Source organism: Anopheles stephensi, chromosome 2 (genome assembly GCF_013141755.1).
Source record: "Anopheles stephensi strain Indian chromosome 2, UCI_ANSTEP_V1.0, whole genome shotgun sequence".
NCBI classification, from domain to species: Eukaryota; Metazoa; Arthropoda; class Insecta; order Diptera; family Culicidae; genus Anopheles; species Anopheles stephensi.
Genome location: NC_050202.1, coordinates 16,379,964 through 16,401,338, shown reverse-complemented (window position 1 = coordinate 16,401,338; position 21,375 = coordinate 16,379,964). Strand labels below are relative to the sequence as shown.

The window sequence follows — 21,375 nt, the reverse complement described above, 5'->3', positions numbered from 1 at the left end:
CCCACTTCATACCTTTTTTCGCCTCCCCCTCTCACACACATATAAAAAATCGCTTCAAGCAAGAAGATAGTAAGACTCGCACACACTACTCAAAAAAACAAGCGTCCTACTACTACTGCTAGGCCTTCGGTGGGTGAAAGCAATAGAGCGAGAGAGAGACAAAGAAAAGGAGACAGCGAAGCGAAGCATATTGTGTACAATTTTTTTTTTCCCTGTAAAGCAAAAGCAACAAAAGGAAAATAAAAGAAAAGCGCTGAACCGCACGGCGGCTCCCGCCAGTACATATGATTAGTGCGACCATCCACCATCGTCATCATCCACCGTAACCGCGTTGGGGAAGGTTGGTGGGGAAAAGCGGAAGGCGATCTCCCGGAAGGAAGTGAAGGGGGGGGGGGGTGCGAGGGAGCAAGGGAAGAAGCGCTCAAGTGGTGTGTGCGCTACCGGTGCCGTCTTTATCTGTCTCTCCGCTGAGGATGGTGACGGTGAGGGTGGGAACGGGACTGCCTTCACGGCTGAGCTCGTACGGTTTGGAGGCTTGGGAGGTATGATTTCCTTGTGGGGAGAGCGACAGCGAAACACCCATATACTTCACCGAGCGAGCGAACGAAACAAGAGAGGGCGAACACTCCGGGCGCGACGTTTCAGCGGTTGGTTCCTGCGCCAGCCGACAGTTTCTTGGCGGAGTTCAAACGGATCGGATCTAACCGTTAACCGTGCGTGTTTATGTGGGTGTGCTTGGATGTGTGTGTGCGAGGAAAGGGGGCTATAATTTTCATGGGTTGTGATCGTGTTAAAATTTTGAAATCTTGACCAGTTGAAAGTGCCCGGTAACATCTAGAGAGCTCTAGTGTCTTAAGTCTGAAGGAGAGTCTCCTTCAGAGATCAGAGCCACGATCTGAAGATCTTCCGGAAATTCTAAACCGGCACAACAAAAACCTTGGTAGTTCGCGATCCGCTCGAATCTCGTGTGTGCTTTTCTGCGCGACACATCGGAGATCACGATCGTGTTCGCCGATCGTTCCACGGTTTGCAGTTTTGCAATTTCGCAACCTACTCGGAATATTAACCTCAATTTTCGCACAACAAGTGGTGTCTACAGGCAAGAACAGCCCCACAGCTGCGCGTGTGTGTGTGTGTGATGAAAATTTTCCGAGTTTGTGTACTAAAAATATCGGACAGCCCGATGGTGAATCATTAAACGCTGCACTCGGGGACCTTTATTATCATCGAGCGCCGTGATTTCATCTTCCCGACCACGCTTCCGTACGCGGATTGTTTGTACAGTGGGGGGAGAGTTCGTTTTTTCGGTGTCTAGGAGATAGTGAGGGTGTCGCAAGGTTTACCAAGGTTGCAAGGGAAAGGGAACTCTGTCTTGATAGTCAGGACTCTGTCGCCTTGCCTTCTTCCAAGACATTGCCTCTGCTTTCAAAGCCACTTGAGACGGTGAAGTGAAGTCATCGAGTAGTCCTCATTTTGCTTCCCAATTCTCGATTTTGATTTACAACCAGAATTTCTACATCCTGAACCGGTGAATTCCAAGTTTGTGTGACCTTGATTCTTGTATCTCAGCGTCCGTGTATGTGTGTGTGTGCTTCTCTTGGTAGTGCCAACAAGGAAAAGTGATACCAACCTCCCTACCGGTGCACCGAACATTAGCTCAGTGTTTGGTGCAAAGTAAACTCGGGACGAAGATTGAACGGATAGTAAATAACCGTTTCACATTACATCGCTGCCAACGTGGGACGACCCCCGAATAAAATCCGGATCCGGCACACCGGCGGCCGATCATAATGCCACACGACTGCATCAAGCTGATGCTTTATTGATGTGTGTGCGTGTTATTTTCGGGCACATGACACCCGGCCCCGTTTTACCGGACGTGAAAATTCAATAAAACCGTTCGCTCGCTAGACGTGCCCGAGGAAGATATCGGGAGGGCTCACACGCATAATTGGCCTTCGATGAGATCAGGACGGTGACAGAGAAGAGTGCCTATCCCGTGCCTTCGGTTGGGGCCAACCGAAAACAATAAAACCCATCAACCGTCAAAGCATCGAGTGTAAACACGCACGCAGTGGTTGTCGCTTTCGGCCACACGTTACGAAGCGTGACGCCCGTCTAATTGAGTAAACAAATGCTAGCAAACCAAGAAAACGGTAAAAGGTAAAGAAAAGTAAACGAGTGAAATAGGCTTGTGGATTATTCGTGTGTCCCTAGTGTGTGTGTGAAAACGGCTTACAGCTCGGATTAACCGTGTTGCGTTACGTTCTACTAGTGCGCGCGTGTGTGCGTAACTCCTTGTAACGTTTCGAACGAGCTCATCGTTGACGGTTGCGGTCATCGGTGGAAAAGGCGAAAAGGAAAGACCGTCTCGTCTACCAGGACGTCCAATAATCGTTTCGTAAAGGCCCCGACACCGAGAATGGATCAGCCGCGTGGACTTATTTTTAAAACCGGATTAATACTCCTGTTGGTGCTGCAAGGTAATTGTGAATAGTTTTTCATCACTATTAGCTGGTGTACGTTACGGCTTTTCACGAATTTGTACCACAGCTTGTATAGGGCGGGGAGTTAATCTGTAGGGTCAGGTACGGTGGGAAAACCTTCATTGGGGTTTTCAAGTTCGCTGAACCGTTTTTTTTCGAGAAAGGTTAATGTGCTCCGGTGAGGTTCGGTTGGAAGAAGGACACATATTTTGAAATTTACGATGTTTTGAGTGTTTTAAGGGTAGAAAATATACGAATATTTCTGATTAATCCTCGCAGGGTCATTTGGTTTTAATAAGCTATTAAATCTGGTTTAGAACCTTGAAGAAAGGGAATGTATTTTTGAACGGACTTTTAAATCATCTGATGATCCCTGATCATAAATATTACTGTGTAACCTTCATAATTGTGGCGCATCAAGGATCTATTAGTTTATTTTGGAACAGTTGTTTAAACATTTGAGAATAATTTATCCAGTCCAAAGTCTGTTAGAGGTCTGTTTGATGTATTCTAAACAAATCCACCAGGAGGCATTAAAGTATAAGAAGTTCAATTAAAAAAAACTATACACCAACAAACCCATAGTTATGCTAATGATATTTTAGTAAACTAAGATTCTCTGGAAAACATTTTGTTTTTATTTGACGTTTGAATAGGACTTGTGCCTGCAAGCATACATGTGGGGGAATATAAACCATTCCTGTTAAAGAATGCAACTGAAGGTCGTAAGCAATAGGCAAAGCATGACCTTCATCTCGAGTGGATGCCAAACCCTAAGTTTGGCGTTCAGTGTAATGGGGGAAAATTGGTAAGCCTTTTGTATTTTATGTTATGACCTGATTTTACAGGATGATGCTACGAAAAGCAAAAAAAAAAATGCTGGAGCAATATTAAAACTATGTAGACTATGTCGCTAACAATTCTGGTAATAATCTTATTTAGAATTCCAGAAGCGTTTTTTGAAATATGGTACAAAAGTTTTTAGCCAAATTCTGTAAGCCTGAAGCGCAAACAATCTGTAACTATCAGGAAGCTAAATTTAAGGGCAGCTGATTATTTTATCGTGCTTCCAATAATGTTTATTTCAACAAATATGATCCTCCTATAGCAATATTCAAAACACTTTGGCCAATGAAATGTCAGTTCTAGCTTCCTTGACTTAGTTTTTACTTGTAGTTGGATACGCAGTCCTGTTCACGGGCAGATGAGTCAGAAGCCAATACTTATTCCCCAAGAATACAAGCGCCGTCGTCTGCCAATCCGTTATCCCTGCCGGCCCTAGAGGACGCAACAACGTCATCACTCTATCTGAATTTGGGCCTACCACGCCTCCTCTGTCCGTGTGGACCGCCTAAAGGGACTTTTCGGGCTGGGTCGTCTGGTGTCATTCTCGTGACATGACCAGCCCACCGGAGCCTGGAGAATCTTTTTTTTTTCGTTTATTTATAGAGGCTTTGGGTCTTTGAGACTTGATTCGCCTCTTCGAGCCAGGAGAATCTATTTCGCTGCACAATGGTGAGCGGTGTAGAGCTCTTCATTGTAGCGGCACCTCCATTGTACGTCAACACATTACTGTTATATAGGTAGCTGTAATATATGCTGGTCGTCTCCCTCGTAGGCGGTATTGACTATCCGACCAAGGGTAAAATTAAGTCAAGGTAGCCAACAATGGCAGGCCTTTAGAACCTTTACAATCCAGTCCATGAGGCGACAGCGGCGTCTGTCTTCATACGGCAAGACCGGGGTTCAGATCCCATCCAGATCGCCCTCCCGTGCGCAGGGCTGACTACTTTGTTACGGGTAAAATCAAGTCACAGAAAGTCAGAAATGGCAGGCTGAGACCTCTCTAGGTAGTAGTGCCAATACAAGAGCCAGTAAAGGAAAAAGTGTAGATCCTTCCCTGGCTCTCAACCCTGACTCAGGTGTGTTTCTGAGGACTAGTTTGATGTGGCTTATGTTTCAAGCATTAATTGTCCCAAATTTTACAACTTTTTTTTACAGACTATACATTTATGTACAGTCGTTTGTGATGATTTTTTTTTCAAGGAAAGATTGTTCAAATAACAACAACTTATAGCCACTTAAAATGGACACAAACAATTCTGCTGTACTTGTGATATCACCTCAAATCAACACAAAGGTGTCAGAATAATCATTCATATTCCATCGCTAATTACTGTCGATACAAAGTCAAGGTAACGAGAATACTGTTAGCAGATAAATACTGGCAGCATGTGTAGCAAAAACAGTGATCAAGATTGAATGTTGTCGGTTTGGCACTCTGTCCAAGAGCAAGACGAGGCTACCGATAGGTAACATCTACATGAGATCATCTTGCCCGACCAGTGCAACAAGCCAAAGCACATCGAAAAGCAAACATGCCGTGGCGATTTTGTTGTTCAAAAATACAAAAACAATATCTCAAAAATCAACGCCGCATATACGCGGGCCACTATTTTTAAATACCACTCGGGGGGTGCCGGAGTGCTGTCCAAGCGGTTTATTTCCACTGCCATTCAGAAAGCTGGCAACCCGGTTAGGAAAATAAACGACCCGAGTGCGCATATCGGCGGTCTGGAACGGAGATGCGGTGATGTGCTGAATTTTGGCACACACACGACGGGAGCAGGGACAGTCGAGCGAGTGTCTTTGACCGGAAGATGGTTTGGAGCGACCAGGCGGCGGTCCACACTGTCATCTGTGGGAGGGATATTTTTAGAAACGCAAAAACCACACAGTTTGTTGGGTTAGGAAGATTCTGCATTGGAAAGAGCGACACATTTTATTCAACGAATCTGCATAATGCTTCAGGCAGGCGAGATCACTCGATCGTCGATAGTAGATTAAGATCGTGGCGTTGCATTATTTGATGCAGTGTGGCCTCCAATAGCTCGAGGCGCATTGAAGTGCAACGAAATTGCACCTTGGCGAACACTAGACAAGCGGCGTGATAAATGGCACGGTTGGTCGATCCAGCGCCGACAGTTCCCTTAAGTTATGGTGATCTAATTGCAGTGGCCAATCCCCTGGATTTTTCCGTACATTCTTGAGCGGGCGTTACGTTACTTGCACGTGGAAATCGATTACCCTGTGAACAAACGGCGGCTCAGAAGCAACAGTTTTCCCTGCGCCAAACGAGCAGCTCCACATCCCTCCATTTCGTCCGGTCCGGATCCGATGCGCATCGCGTCAATCATGTTGTTGAAATTAGATTTATGACGCCTCTCAAATGTGCCAGCTGGTTTTTGCCACCGCTAACTAGGAACGCTGGTTGTCTGTGGTCTTGGTCTGTGGCGCGTTTTGCGTGACCTTAATTTATTGTGGGTTTGGCTCACCCACGTTCGCGTTAAGGAGGAAGAAGCTTCCGGTAGCTCTTTTCAGTCGGGCTAGTCTTTCCGACTCAGCTACGAGTTTTCCGGTTTTACCATCGACGGCCTTTAAAGCGCCTGAAGTAGGGCAGCAGGCTGTTCTATTTTTGTGCTACAATTGAAGCTTTATGATGGTTGGATGTGATAGGAAAATTTATTTATTGCTGCTGACGTCGATGTGTTTAGGTGATATGTATCGATAGTCGTTGATGGTTTAAATTATTGCTGGGGAAAAATGGTAAGGCACGGTTTCGGCCGATGGAGTTGCCTGGTGTTTCATGTAACGTCCTGAGGAAAGAATATTTTCCTTATGTACGGTTGGGTTTATTTAGTTTTCTTATTTTTTTGTTCTGTTTGGCGAAATTATACATCAAATATTTAAAAAGAAACTAATATTCCTAGTATTTCATATTAGCAATAGCTATTGAGAGCTATCAAATTAATATACAGTGATGAACATAATAATATGACTTCACTTTTTTCTTTCCATTTTATAATATTTTTCATCAAAATTCAAAATCAAACCGCATAAAACCTCCAATTATTGCATGCTTGGGTTCAATTACTGTTTGAAAAATAATGTAAAATAATTGTTGCAACAATATTTGGAAGCCTCTTTTAAAACGATGGATTGAAAAGATGGATTTTCGCAAGTGGCTTTATAGTAATTGTACATAGTTTAGCTTTATAGTAAGTAAGTTTATAGTACGTTTTATAGTAAGTGGCTTTATAGTTTCAGTGTGATCGATCAATCTATCGGCGCTTCAAGTCTTAGGAACAAATGAGCAAATCACCATGATCTACAGACGATTATTTTATATATTCGAGCTCAACAGAACAGCTGACAGCTTAGGGATCCCGGAGTCCTGATTTTGGGACCCCGAAACAAGCTTCAAATCAGGGATGCGGAGTCCGAAAGCAGCTTTTCTGGCATAAAAAATATTGCCCCACGATAGTCTCAAAAATTCCAGGCTCCTAAAGCAGAGATCCAACGATCCTAAATCCAGGATTTGAGATCCCAAATCAGTAGGCAGTGTTCTGGGATCCAAAAGAATCTCTAAAACCCGAGATCTCAGGGCCTTTTGTAAGGGATTTAGGATCCGTCATACCGAAGCAGGGTTACGTGATTCTATGTCAGGGATCCGGGACCCAGACAAAAAAATCGAATCTTGGGAACCGATTGACCTATTATTCAAGCAAGCAGAGAACTGGGATCCGGAATCCCAAATCTGGACACAGGGACTCTAAACACAAGGGAGCCCTTATGATGTGAAATCAGGATCTAGCGATAGGGATTCTCTTCTTGTCTTAACGACCTCTAAAGTCATGAATGCCATTTCTGACCCACAAGACTTAATGATAACAACGTTGATGGTTAGTCAGTCCTCGCTACGGGAGAACGGTCCAGATGGTAATCGAAACCCGGTGCTGCCGTATAAAAATCGGCGGCATTGTCGTCTTAGCCCTAAATCGCTCCGGTCTAGGGATCTAGATTTTAAATATGATTTAAATATGATTATTAAGTAAAACAATATTGTTGTTTTTATGTTGAGGTTATGTTTTTCATTAAAACATGGAGCAAACAATCAAGTACAATGAACGTAACCGGTTTAAGCATTATGGATTTATCTATTTTTCATAAGCGAAAATGCTCTCAGTAATAACCAATAGCTCTTGCTCCCCCTGCGCCACCGACTCGTTGACGTCCGATGACGTTTGATTTATGCCTGCGCTGTTCGCGTTTTTCCCTAACGCTATTTGCCCATCCATTAGCGCCCTTTCCCAGCCCGGATGTTGTTGGACCGATAAATGTTACTACTTTGACTACAGACCGAGCACCAGTTGTCTGCTCGCGTAGTAGCGCGAAAGGAGTGGTTCTGTTCCTTTTCTGTTTCTGCATCGTTTCATGGTGAAAACTGGTGTGTGTGTGTGTGTGGTGGTAGTTAGAGGGTATTATCAAAATACCCAGCTGAGATGTTCGGCTAAGCGTTGGACAGTTTATTTTCCAAACGTGACGGGTTAGGTGGTTCAATTTTCATTTGCTCCACCGTAGACATCAAGTGGATGGATGGCTCGCTACAAGAAGGGAGGTTTGCCGGGGTTGGAAATGGCATGCAAGAGCGTGTTTTGCTAGTGTTTGTGAACGCGCGAAACGGTCCGTTGATTGTTGGCACGGATTTCAAACGTTCTGTAGTGTGTCGGGAAGACGGGACGGCAATGAAGACGTTGGCGGTTAAACGCACTCGACCGTACCTTTTAACTGAAAGCCAGTGAGCGTTTGTTGTTCGTCTAAGGTTGATTATTTGTAAGCTTATTGCTTGAAAGATGCTGGCAATAGTTCAAAGTTGATTGTTTTTTTTTTTTGTTAAATGTGACTTGTCTTTTTGCCCAAAGAAAATAAACACTATACGTAAATACGATGTTCTTTGAAGTTAGCGAGCATAGCGAATATAATCTCGAAGTAATTTTAGCAATATAGTTTAGCACGTATGGGAAATGTTAGGTTCTAGGAGGTAATTCTAAAATCCATGATTGGCCCTAATGGGATTTGAACCAATAATTTTCCCGGTCTTGCCGTGTGATGCTCCACGTGCTCTATTCCACATTAGAGCCTAGATTATTCTTGTGGCTTTTATAAGTGAACCGGTTTATTCGACAGCCTGTCAAGTAGTTAAGCTGATGTAAGTTTTTGAGTTGTTAAAAATTATATTAAATTCTTTTCAAAATTTATTTTGAACCATAAAAGAACGGAAATAAAATTCAGTTGCAACAGTTTTAACATTTTTGTCGAATTTTTGGAACAAATCTCTACAAGTGGATTCTTTCCGTTCGTTAAGTATCGAACACGGAGTAAAGAGTCTTATAATTGCGATCATTTACGCTTAAGATTGTATTCTCCAAGGTCCTAGATAATTGCCGCAAGGACGCTCAGCTTAAATTTGTTCGAAGAATGTTTCTTGAAGTTAAATTTGAACAAAACAAGTTGTCTGTTGTATTTGCTACACTATAGTATTAATATAGCTTAATATACTCTTGCATAAAAATTCTGGAGCTCTGGAATACAATTTTAATTGTCTCAATGGAAATTTAGAATTATTAATTAGAAAATTCCATAAAATAAATACTATAAACGAAAGCCCTAATGAAATAATTGATGGTCTTATATCACATCCAATCATTTTCCCGTACTCAGAACTGTCTATAGAGCTACGGATAAATCCCAGGGAAAGTCAGGGAACCCAGAATAATCGCTCTAAGAACCTCTCGAGGCTGTGGAGACAACAAAGATGATCAAAGATTGTTTCTAATTTCTAAAATAAATTTAAATTCTCTCTTGACTCAAATTAAATTTGAAACCGGCATTAATTGTACCGTTCAATATTTTCCTATTCCGATTTCCAGCTACCACCTGTATGAAAATCAACCGTGTCCGTGTACCGGCCTCGTACAACATATCGCGGGACGAGACCGAAAGCAATCCGCTCATTCTCGGCTGCGATTACGAGATCGACGAAAACGAATCGAAGGGATTTGTGCTGAAATGGAAGCACAACGATCTGCAGTTCTACCAGTGGATACCGTCAAGAAATCCGATCGTGTTTGTAAGTAGAGCTGAATAATGCGCTAACAAATCGTTTCTCTCTAACCAAGGTGTTATTTCCCCCCCAAAAAACTTCCAGAGCTCCTTCAAGGGACAGATCGATGTGGACTATTCCGAGTCGGAGGACCGGCTACACAAGCACAGTGCCTTAAAGTTTATCAATCCGATGTCGAACTACACCGGCAACTACACGTGCCAGATATCGACGTTCGACGATTTGGCAAGCGCTACCGCACACCTGCAGATGATTGTGCCGGAGTCGAATTTTACGTTGGGCTTGCAACGGGAAACGAACGGCAGCACGGTGGTGTTTTGTAATGTGGGAGAAATTTTCCCACTGCCGGAGGTTTCCCTTAGGTAAGTTGGGTGAAAAAAACTCAAAAAGCAACCGTTGGGATTATTTAGTACACGATGCCGCGTGTGGCGCCATCTATTGGAGAATAGCGGTACTAAAGCTGGGGTTGTTGGTACTAAACCGTCATCTTGCGGGGTTTTGTTTTTGCGTTTAAATATTATTAACGATAATTTATGTAAATAAAAAAAACTTTTTGCTTTAGTATTGACAATGAAAAGGTGTCCGACAACGTGATGTCCAAGGAGGTACTGGAGTTTAGCGGCTATTACAACGTCTCCGTACAGTACATCCTACCGGACCAGAACAGGAACATGAAGCTGGAGTGTGAGTTCTCGATCCCGTCGACGGACTACACGCGGCGTACCTCAACGACTTACAATGGTGAGGCGGTTATTGTTGTGTGAAGCATTTCATCTACATTTTTCTAACAGCTTTTCAATGATTTTCCTTAGGTTCCGCGTTCCGAGCAAACGGCGCTTCAGTGCAGGTGTTTCTGGGCTTCATCGTAACCGCAACGGTGGCAAGGATGCTGACCATGTTTTAAGCTCAGTGAGTTGGTATTGGCTTCCCACAAAAACGACCTGCAGTCTTAAATCCTGGTCTTCCCAACCGTTTTTCTCCACCAGAGTGTCAACACGTGCCACACGGCTGGCTTCCCTAACCCCTCATTCATCATCCTTCCATCCGTTCGCAGGATCAAGTGCAATTAATGTAGCTATACCACCCGGACGAGCTGGAGGTTCTGTTGTAAATAATTGTTTGTTTCTGCTTTAGAATTGCGCCTATTTATGTACACCACCGAATCGAAGTACGGTAGTACCACCACACACACACACAGAGACACGCGGTTTGTAATGTTTCGTCAAACGAAATACGTTGTGCCTTTTTGGGAGCAGAGAGAGAGAGAGAGAGAGGGAGTTACTTGTCGCAGCAAATCGCATTAAACGAATCACGATGTATCTATGTATAGGAAAAAATATATTTAAAATATATTTTTAAATGTTTAACTTATTAACTTCGTGGCGCTTCGTGGAATGCGGGCACGCGGTTTCCGTTGTTGTTGTTGATTGTTTAGTGTGGAACATGTCCACACCAGGAACAATTCTATGCGCTTCTCACATCAGCTGCCACCGAGGAAGAATGGCGCTTGTGCGTGTGTGTGTGTATGTGTTGTCCGTGTCCGTGATTAATTTAAATGTGTGGTTTTAGTCAAACGATGTGCGTGGTGGTGATGATCGTAACGATACTTACGTTGTTATAACAAAAACGTTGTCGAATAAAATTAGTCCGCTCTTTACGAATAAAGAGCTTCAACTCTTCTGCTTTACTTGGACGCGATGCGAGTAAAATATCACCAATCTTAAATAGCTTAAGAACTTATCGGAATTTCAATTAATCGTTGAACAGCACAGATATTTCTTATCACTTGGATTACCGTGATGACTTGTTATTCATCTCTTAATCGGAATTGCTCTGCAATTTGATATGGGTAATATATATCAATCAATGAAGGGGAAGCCCTCACACGGCTCCGGTCCTCACACGGCAGGAACGGGGATCAAATCTCATCCGGAGCGTCAGACCGCAGCGAGGACTGACTAACCATCTACAAGGTATCATTAGGTCTAGTTAACCAGACATGGCAGGCATGACCTTAACAGGTCATAAGGCCAAGAAGAGAGAGTAGAGAGAGAGTTATATCAAATCAAGCATTAAGTCCATATGATCATATTTCTGTAGTGTAGATTTAGTCGGCCCCTCCGAACGACTCTGAGTTTAGGTTGCTGTGCCTAACATAACTCCCTACAAGCTAAGCCCTTTGAACGTTAAAGGTAAATCCATTGGTAGATGAGGCACCCTCTAAAACATGATTTATGAACATATCGAGTACGAGGCATCCTTGACATTAGACTAAGTAGTAAAGACTAAGCAAACCTTAATCTTTTAGCAGGTAAGTTCAATCGGAAGCAAAAGGCCTTTTCGATTACGAGGATCGTTGACAGATGAAGCTTGGACGACGAAGCTTGAGGACGATGAACTTTGAGGTTTCATGTTCTCCTTTTGGGAGATAATGAATGGTGTAAGCCACGGCACGCACGAGACAGAGAGAGAGAAGTCCCTGGTCCTTGGGGTCCCTGTCCCGACGAGACTTAACCCCTAATTTGCCACACTAAATAGAACTGCTGATTGAACAAATTTAAAATGTCATCATCTAAGAACATAGGTCTCTAAAGCTCTACCACGAACAAAACCCATCCTCCTAATGGAACATACTTAAATTCATTTATTTGTTTGTTAAATAGCTTTGCAATCACTGCATAGTGTTCAATACCGAGCAAAGGGAAATTTGCTTTACAGCACATTGATCCGTCCGTCCGGGTATGGTTGTCGACATCCGGAGGTCCATTTTTTCCAACCTATCTATTTTCCAGCTATGGAAAAGTTAGACGAACCATAGATAAAGCACCCCCTTTTGCTCACAGTTTGCGGTGTGTTTGTGTGTGTGTTTTTTTTAGCTAAAGTCCTTCTAAACAATCCGGCATGCGAAACAGGAGCCGTTGTGAGCAAACAGAACCAAATCGGCACCTTAACTTAATTATCCAAATCCAAGAAAGTAGAGTAAACGTAACGTAACAAATTGTTGGAATAATATAGACAAATAACGATGCTAGGCCACGCTCCGCAAAACATATTGGCACAGGACAGTTTTGTTGATAAATATCGGAAGCAAGAAGGGTCCTAATTTTTGTTTTGGGCCCTTTTAAATGGGGTCGGAAGATGAACGAAATCGAACTACTAGTCATTTGTGGCCTAAAGACACACGACGCGAAGGTGTATCGTCAAAGTCGAAGAAATGTCGAAAGAAGAAGCAGCCAGCCTGTTTAATATCGTACCGGCGCCCAGCAACCTGTCGTTTCGTCCCGCCGGAAATAGTGTGGATTGTTGTTGCGAAACACGGTAACTGCCGGAAACTGATTGTCCTGTATGTATCTAAGTGTGGCACGAACCTGCGGACGAATGGTTTGGACGGATTTTAGTATTGCAGTTTGAAGTCAGAGCTTCTGGCGGTTTCACTCACCTGCATGGCAAAGTGTGGCGGTTCCACATCCGGACTGGTGGAAAGATGCTTCAGTATAAACTCATCGCTCTGCGCCAGCCAAAGATCAACCCCACGCAGTGGATCGTAATTGAATGGTCCGATCCGTAGCATTCCTACCGCAGCATCGTATATGTCTAGCACCTGGAAGAGAGAGAGAGAGTGGATTCCATTAACATCGAATCGAATAAGTACGTGAGAGGTGGGTCTTACACACCTGATGGCTACCAGTGAAATGGCGGGCCAATCGTAGCGGAAGATCAGGGCCCTTGTCCGGGAAGGTGGCGGGAAAGATTTCACCCGTCTTAATGTTCACGCCGACACCGTATATGATCGGCCAGTTAATGTCGTCGCGCACGATCGTGTTCAGCTCGCCGACGCACGACTGTGTCAAATCAATCTCCAGCGGATGTTTGTGGAATGATTCTGGAAGGAGAAGTAGAGATGGAAGCGGTGAGTTAAGATTTAAATAATGTATACAAAGTAGATAAGTGACTGATGGTCAAGATTCACAAAGTGCTTCAAAAATTTGCTAGTCGATCAATTCGGACCTTTTTTAGCCGTGTTCGAGAGAAACATGCTTAGAAGGATTTTTGGCCCCGTATGTGTGAAAGGACAATGGAGGAATCGTAACGTTACTTAGGAATGCGAGGTAGTCTTCTTCTTCTTTTTTCTTGGCTTAACGACTGCTTAGGTCATGCCCGCCTAAGATGAAATTTGAACCCTGGTTCTGCCGTGTGAAGACCACCTAACCAGTCTAACCATCTAACAGTCTAACGTAACAGTCTAACAGAGGCAGTCTAACCATCAACTATTAGACTACCCGTTAGGCAGGTGGGATAGTCATGTCATGAGAAAGGAACCGAACGATGCAGCCCGTAAAGTACTTTAAGATCGTCCACATGGACGGAGGAAGCGTGATAGACTAAAAAATTAGATATAGTGATGGCGTTGATGCTTCTGACAGAATAACTAGGATCCATAATTGTTGCAGCAGTCAGTTATCGAGCGATATCGAAGATTGCAGCTAGCGGTCCGGTGGCCGAAGCGATAATGCGCGCCGGTTTTCGCACGGAAGAACCGGAGTTCAAATCCCATCCCAGACCGCCATCCCCGTACGTATGACTGACTACCTTGCAACCAAGGCCAAGTCACGGAAAGCCGATAATGGCAGGCCGAGAGACCTCTCGAAGTTGTAGTGCGAAGGAAGATACTTCGTCGCCATATTATGTTGCTACCTTGGCGGAGTTGAAGCAAATCCAGATATTACCATGAACAATCTCATCTCAGTCCATTCTGGGAAGCTTTCCTAAACTTCTTCTTCATCTTCTTTGGCCTAACGACCTCTTAGGTCATGCCTGCTACTTCAGGCTTAATGATACCACATAGCTGGATAGTTGGTCAGTCCTCACTACGGAACGGTCCGGATTGGATTGGTAACCCTGATCCTGCCGTATGAAGCGCCCCATTTATCGGGCGCTTATGTTGCCATTTTGTATTCCTTCAACAAACAAACCATATTCTTGGATAGGTCTCGCTAGACTCCATCAAAAGTTGATCAGCTCTGTAAATGCGTCCTGTAACCCAGTTGGCTCGATTCATATACTTTCTTAACGCAAACGGAATGTCGGACGGACACATCAATTACCAAATTCCTTCGCGATCAAACATATTGGGAACCTCAATTGGGACAAGGATTGGGGAGGATCTCAAGAACAAGTCATCCATCCCTTTGCGTGAAGAGACAGAATAATTTGTTAGGCGAGTAATGTAAAGAATATTTTTGCTCTAAACGAGCTTAAATTATTGCCTCTCAGTTATAGTACAAAAATTGACACAATTTACACTCATAATTTCATCTCACTTATTCTATCAAGCTTCCTGTTCAGCTCTATATGGAACCAATCTTTCTTTGCATCTCTTCTCGGCGAGACGGGTAACGATCGTCTCACTAAACAAATGACAGGGCAGCAAGTTCCGCACCGAGAGAGAACCGCCGCTTGATTGGTGTCAATTTTTTGATTTAATTATTTTCTAATTGACCTTTTCGCTGACCGAACCGCCGGCCAACTACTGTAGGGAGCGTCCAACCCTTGCTGATGGTGGTAGTTGGCACTTGATTGAATTAAGTGGCCATTAGAATAAGGAGTGCTATCACTCCGTGAAGAAGAATGATCGCGGAGTGAGGCAGCCCGTGTGTTTGTTCATTCATATTTGTGATCGAACCGAGAAACGGTGACTTTTGTTTTCGCTCGTACTCGGAACGCGATGGATCTTCGATGTACTTGAACGAATCTAAAATACGTTGGCTGTTCATTCTTCCATTGTGATCTCTCTTACACAGCCCGACCGGAGGGGTTGTTTCAATTAAATGCATTATTCTTCATTCAATTAAACCTTGGTAGGACACCCGAGGCAAACATGGAGCAAAGCACACACCAGCAAAAGCAAAAGTGCGGACTAATGTACTTGAAGTGGGGATTACAAGCAATTCAACCAGTTCGTGGGTGATTAACACTTCTTAAGACCATCTTCATCCCTGCTCACCCATCGCAGGGTTCCATTTATGCACCCCTATGGTTGTCACAATTAGCCTGCCGGGACCGGTTTTCGGTGTCCTAGAACCCCCCTCCCCCTCCATCGCCAGCATACGCGTGTGGTGCCATCCTCGCCGTGGGTGATATAGCTGGCCCACCCACTGCCAGCTGGTCGTCCCGCTGTTCCGGTGGTGGTCAATTATAATTTACGAGATGTTACAATCACTATAATTAAATTTCTTACACCAAGCACCCGAGCTCGGAGGCTGGCTGCTGGGTGGACAGTCTAGAGTTGGTGTTGCGTTACGGAACGATCGTGTGTGTGTGTGTGTGTTCGGCAAGATCCGTCGAGATGAATGATGAATGAGTATCAAGAATCATGCGAACCGCTTGGGGGCTGTTGCTCGATTCGTGCAATAAATATCGTGTCCGGGAGAGGACCTTAATAGCGCATTAAGCTGCATGTAAAGTTGGGTGATTAGCGTGTCCGTGTACCATTAGGTGCAGAAATTGATCAATAGCGAAACACCTCCAGATAGATCATGCTGATGGGGAAACAATATTTGCATAATTGTGGTAATTCCTGTAATATAAGTGTTTCCAAAGGAGTTAATCGATAATCACTGACATAGAGTGGTGAAATAATTAATAGAATAAAGCAGGTATTGCTCTAGCTCCCCGACATCGATTATTCAATAGCTCTTTACTTGGGGTACATATGATATTATCAGTAAAAATGCCCAATTATTTAACCAAAAAAGTCAGCCCCATCTCACGAGACGAGCAATTCGATAGGGTTGTTTATCCGAAAAAACCATCAACACCGAAGCTAGGAGAGAAAGTTGGGACATTAGACAATTTGTCTAGCGCTTTTCGGAGGGGCAGATGAGAGAGAGAGAGAGAGAGAGAGAAAGAGTGAAAATGGTCAGTACTTGCAATCTAATATCAGATACTGTTACCCAAACACACATCGCCCACCACCCCCTGGCGATATCCGGAGAACTCATGCTGCAACCACACACGAGAAGGCTGGGCACCACACACGCTGGACAGCACAGGCAAATACTGCTAATGGTGTTGTTACCTAATCTTTTTCTATCATCAATTTTAGAAAAGCATCTTGCTGCTGACTTCCCGCCCCTATCGTTTGGGGATTTATCGGTCGATGTGACGATACAGATTTGTATGGTGGTGATTTGGGCGAGGTGTGGTTTTGGGTTTTAGCGTAAACCGTATTCGATGTGATCGTCTTGCTTCATTAAATTTTGACTAAGCTTTATTGGGGATTGATTTTGCCTGCAGTAGGATGGTGTGTAGTTAGCATGGGATATTCATTATTTGGTGTAGGTTCTTTTTTAACGGAAGAAATAAGAATATTGAAATACTTAAGCATAATCAAAGTGTGCTTAATACTAGCATTAATCAAAGTGTAGTCTGATGGTAGGACCCACTGTGGACTGCAAAATCGGGTTTAAATTTAATGTTTTGAATAAGTAAGTACTATCGAAATGATTTTTGAAGAAGAAATTTACGACTCCTCAATATCCTAAGACACCAAATGACTCATTGAAGTCTGTGATAAATACGAGTTCTCATTTATTTTCATAAGCCATCTATCTCTAAAAAAGCGTTGTCTGTGCTCTAGATATTTATAAGAGATATTGGTTAAGTAATTTCCAGGAGACAATAGATTTTTCCACAGAGAACTCTACTGCGTATCTATTTTTGATATTAGTACACTAATATCACTACCTTTCAGAACGCAGGGACCTGGTATCTTCTCATTCTTTCCTGGCACTACAGCATCTAAAGATTTCGGCCTGCCATTTCTGGCTTCTGGCTGGTAGTCATTCCTACGTGCGGCGAGGCAATCTGGATAAATGTCCTGCCGTTATCGCCGCGGTCACCGGACCGCCCCAGAGACCTAGTATATCGCTCAATAGTAGACGAGTATCCTGGTCTCTGAAAAGACCTTTCCAAATCGCTTCAATTTGATTCATTTTAAAAACATACTCTGTATGCATAATTTCAAATGCAATTCAAGCATAACATTTTTAATGGAAACGCCGGAACTAAAGTATATTACGTTGAAAAAGTTTAATGGACATTTATAGAGCAACAATATTTGATACTTATGGGTCCTATTGTCCCATGGCTGGTGTCATTTTTCTTCCTTGGCACTACAAACTCGAAAGATATCGGCCTGCCACATTTCTTACTTTCTGTGGCTTTATATTACCTGTAGCAAGTTAATCCCTGCTTTAGTCCAGACCCAGGAAGACAGTCTGGGTGCGGCGCCGGTATCGCCTCGGCCACTAGACCGCCCCTCGATGTTAAGACATCCAAAATCCAATCAATTTTCACTCTAAGATATCAAGACTGACTTGAAAAACGATTCTCTGGCATCTATTGATATATTACGAGCTTGTCGCCAACGAGTCAGGTTGATGGAGCATTCAGACGAGATCCTAAAACACAATAGTGATATAGTTTTAAAAGTGGGGTAGGTAAGTTGTATAGGTTGACCTTCTGTATAAGAAAAGATTAACTCATCTTACTTATCAATGTTGAGCCTTTTTAGTTTGACTCCTCTTCATCAATATGAGCCTCAAATATCAGGCTTTAAACCTTGTACAACCCCAACAATTATTCTGAGGTTTCACAGGTCCCAAAATGATATTGCACTATTATTTTCCTTCAAAGTCGCTCCCATATACTGGAGTTGAAATTCATTGACATATTCTTGCCATTTAAACACATATCTTCAGGTGAAAATGACTAAGTCGTCAGGAAAGAGGTCACAAAAACTTCAAAGTCCTGCCTAAAGTCACTGATGTACTGTGTGATTAAAACAATATTTTATAGCCATAAAAGGGTTCATTTCAATGCTTTCAATTACAGGAGAAAGATCCTCTACAAACACGAAGGTATGAAACACCTCACCCGACTAGGCATTGCAAATCAATAGTACGATGATTTATAGACGGTCCCTCTCGTAGCGCAACCCTTCCGCGATGAAAGAAATATAATCCACCCATTTGCAGAACACATCACATTTATGGCTCGTATCCAGCTTTACGTTGTCCCGCCGATCGTGGTTTGCACGTTTAGAGCAAAAAAAAAACCGTGAAAGGCAATCGAAGAGAAACCTTCTCGTTGATGGTCGGTTGGTCGCGATCGGTTTCAAATAGATTTCGATTCCATAATTATAGCTAAACCCCAACCTGGCTGGCTGGTATGTATCAAAGCGACGCTGAATCATTGAGCAAGTGAATCAAAGAGTTGTGTGTGTGTGCTTTGCCGACCCTTTTTCTGCTTGCTTTAAGCGTTTTTATGGACACTAAACGCCAAAACCATTCGCAACCTCTGACCGTGAAGACGAGTCACGAAGGAGGTATGCACTTGCGGATTTGTATTCCGTTTTCCCGAGGTGAAAGATTGCACACCTTCGAGCGAATCGAAGAACAAATTCCACACCTTTCCATCTAAATGCCTTGCCGCTTTGCCGCTTTGACCGCGATCGCAGGGCAATCGTGTGTCATTCGGCGGTGACGTTTGGCTTAGGCTAATGGTTAGGCCGGACATTCGGTGCTGGTTGTAAAACACTGTAAAACACTTTATGGCACTTAGGTAGGTGGGCAGATATGTAGAATCACAACACTTACGCATAATGTTACTGAACAGATCCTCCGCGTAGCCTTGCGGGTCACTGAAGCCTCCAATAAGCTGTAGCTCGATGCGGCCTTCGGGATATCCGAAGGCGAGTTCCTGTACGCGGGCCACCATTGCCGATACGGCTTCATCCGTACCGTTTCCGTCCAGATGTGCCAACGCGATCGCTCCAGATCCTGTGGCGAAAAGCGAAAGAACAAGAATCAGCGTAAGAGAGACTTTAAATAAATTAAATTGCCAATCTCAAAAAAGGGATCCTCACCTGAGTGTCTAACGACTACAATGATGCACGTGGTTGCGTCATCGGATCCAATAATATTGACGTTACGATCGTGTGGAGCAACTGCGGCCATCTCACGCTGACAAACGTACAGTAGTCCTGGAGCTCCAACCTTTGAAGATATTGAAGAGAATTTCCAATCAGTCACACAACAGTTGGAGGTCCTCCAACTCCAACCCACTACTTACCGTTTTTGTCGGTATGGAGAGAAGCTGTGTGGCTGTTTCTCGATAGACTGGATGCTCCAGAAACAGAGCATGGGTATTAATAGGACGCTCATCCTGTATCACACCGTTCAGCACCAGCACCATGCTTGGACGAAGGTTGGTAATGTCTTCGGGAACAAAGCTTTCTTCCTTCTTGCGCTGGAGTTACTTCCGGTGTTGTGATGAGGAAGATATCTGGAAACGAAGACAGAGAGAAAGTCCTTTTTCAGAGATTGTGATCTTGACGAATGGGTGACGCTTTTATTTCTAATCTATCGCAACAATCGCACGCGGCAGAATGACATTGGAGTGGGAAGGAACCGATAGTACACACGGTGTTCGCGCACAGTTGTTTTGGATGGTTTTGATTTGATGTTTTGATTAATCATTCATGCTGTTGGACATTATGGAGTGGAGTATGGTAAACCACACATTGAACGCCGATGATGATGATGATGATGCAAACGGAGTCACCTGCGAGGTCGTCGTCGCATCAATCGACCCCGCGTTTCGTGTGGCGAGGCGACGACATACCGCGCACAACTTCCAGTCTCCAGTCATCGGATCGGGTTTGACATTTTATGCTACGACGCATGCGACCCAGAGCGTTCGTGTCCTGGAGCGGACCTCAACATTGATGGTTCAGTCTTCGACGCGCACACACCGGCGGCGCACCCTTTTCGAGACGATCCAAGCTGTCATATTGCGTTTTGATGGTTGATTAAATTATAGAGATTATACGCTGGATGTACGGCCGGGCGGGATACCACAATTCAGTGATTTCTACCGCCGCCGGGTAGCTAGCTTTCCCTTGCGTCTCTCCAATCATTCCATGCCGCATGCATCTTTGTCCGGTACAGTACCGTGGCGGAATGTGTCTCTTCACCCTGGGACTCCTGTCGATCGGAAAGCTGGCCCTCGCCAACTCCGTATGATGATGGATGATTAATGATAAACCAACTTCATGCCAGGCCCGAGCATCCGACGCATACGCTTTGGTGAGCTGATTTGAAGCACGGTTCCCAAGCGATCACATCCAATTTTCTAAAGACGGGCGTCTTCGGATCTTTGGAACTTCCCGCAATAGTCGCGATCGTAACTACGGCACAGTAGTGTGCGACTATCTACCCTCCTTCAATGGACATCTTCTCAATGGTGTGTAGCCAGGAATCATAATTCACCAGAGATTGGAGGACTCATCTGTAGGCCGGCTCTTTTTCAATTTCCCCCTCTCCCGCATAACAACACATACAGTGCCGTTTGTTTGGTTTCGTCAAAAGAGGCTGCCTTCCCGTTGCCGGTGTTGCTGGCAAGCATGATCGATGCAGCGATTCCGTATCCGATCGGCAGTGGAAAAAGAAGGTGCGTCTAATGGTTGTTTTCTTCCTCGCTATGTTGCTGTGTTGCGATGCCGGCAAAGCACACCACGGCAAAGCAACGTCAGTCACAATGCAAACAGTACACATCATTACGTCCGAGTCGTCCTTCGGTCTTCACCGTTCAGGTACACGATCAAATGCAGTGCATTGTTGGGTTGCCGACGCAATCAACATTCTCTAGGTTTTTGTTGAACGAACCTCCCCCGGGTAATTGCATTGCCTGCTGTCCCGGAAGTAATGGGGGAAAAACTGCAACAATGTTATGAGGCATTTGAAAGAATTTTCTTTTTCCCCAGCGAGCCCATACGCCGATTGATTGTTTTCATCAGTAGGCAATATGACGTTTGGATGCATGTGTGAAGATGATTAACAAGGGGTTAGGACGTCGGGCAAT

General features: G+C 44.1%; 2 protein-coding genes across 7 annotated transcripts in view; one reads left to right on the top strand and one right to left on the bottom strand.

Annotated features, from left to right (window-relative positions):
* Positions 1–653: 653 nt before the first annotated feature.
* LOC118504898 lies at positions 654–11,128 on the top strand. Of its 5 annotated transcripts, none has more exons than XM_036039959.1 (6): positions 654–725; positions 1,509–2,483; positions 9,257–9,456; positions 9,535–9,812; positions 10,013–10,191; positions 10,263–11,128. In XM_036039959.1, exons 2-6 carry the CDS (start codon positions 2,423–2,425, stop codon positions 10,352–10,354), a joined length of 810 nt encoding a protein of 269 aa, XP_035895852.1. In that variant the 5' UTR covers positions 654–725; positions 1,509–2,422; the 3' UTR covers positions 10,355–11,128. The 5 variants fall into 5 exon arrangements, with proteins under 5 accessions (XP_035895852.1, XP_035895855.1, XP_035895854.1 ...); XM_036039962.1 differs by having other exon boundaries at positions 656–725; positions 1,570–2,483; XM_036039961.1 differs by having other exon boundaries at positions 668–2,483; positions 10,263–10,359; positions 10,437–11,128.
* Positions 11,129–12,054: 926 nt separating this feature from the next.
* Positions 12,055–21,375, bottom strand: part of LOC118504896 (protein N-terminal asparagine amidohydrolase) — a 34,683-nt gene continuing 25,362 nt past the window's right edge. For both annotated transcript variants that reach the window (XM_036039958.1, XM_036039957.1), the window contains exons 3-8: positions 19,585–19,797; positions 19,379–19,508; positions 19,110–19,292; positions 13,125–13,333; positions 12,890–13,051; positions 12,055–12,818 (exon numbers count right to left, since the gene is read on the bottom strand). In XM_036039958.1, the coding sequence (XP_035895851.1) occupies positions 12,693–12,818; positions 12,890–13,051; positions 13,125–13,333; positions 19,110–19,292; positions 19,379–19,508; positions 19,585–19,707 (933 nt within the window). In that variant the 5' untranslated portion in view covers positions 19,708–19,797 and the 3' untranslated portion in view covers positions 12,055–12,692. The remainder of the gene's footprint in view (positions 12,819–12,889; positions 13,052–13,124; positions 13,334–19,109; positions 19,293–19,378; positions 19,509–19,584; positions 19,798–21,375) is intronic.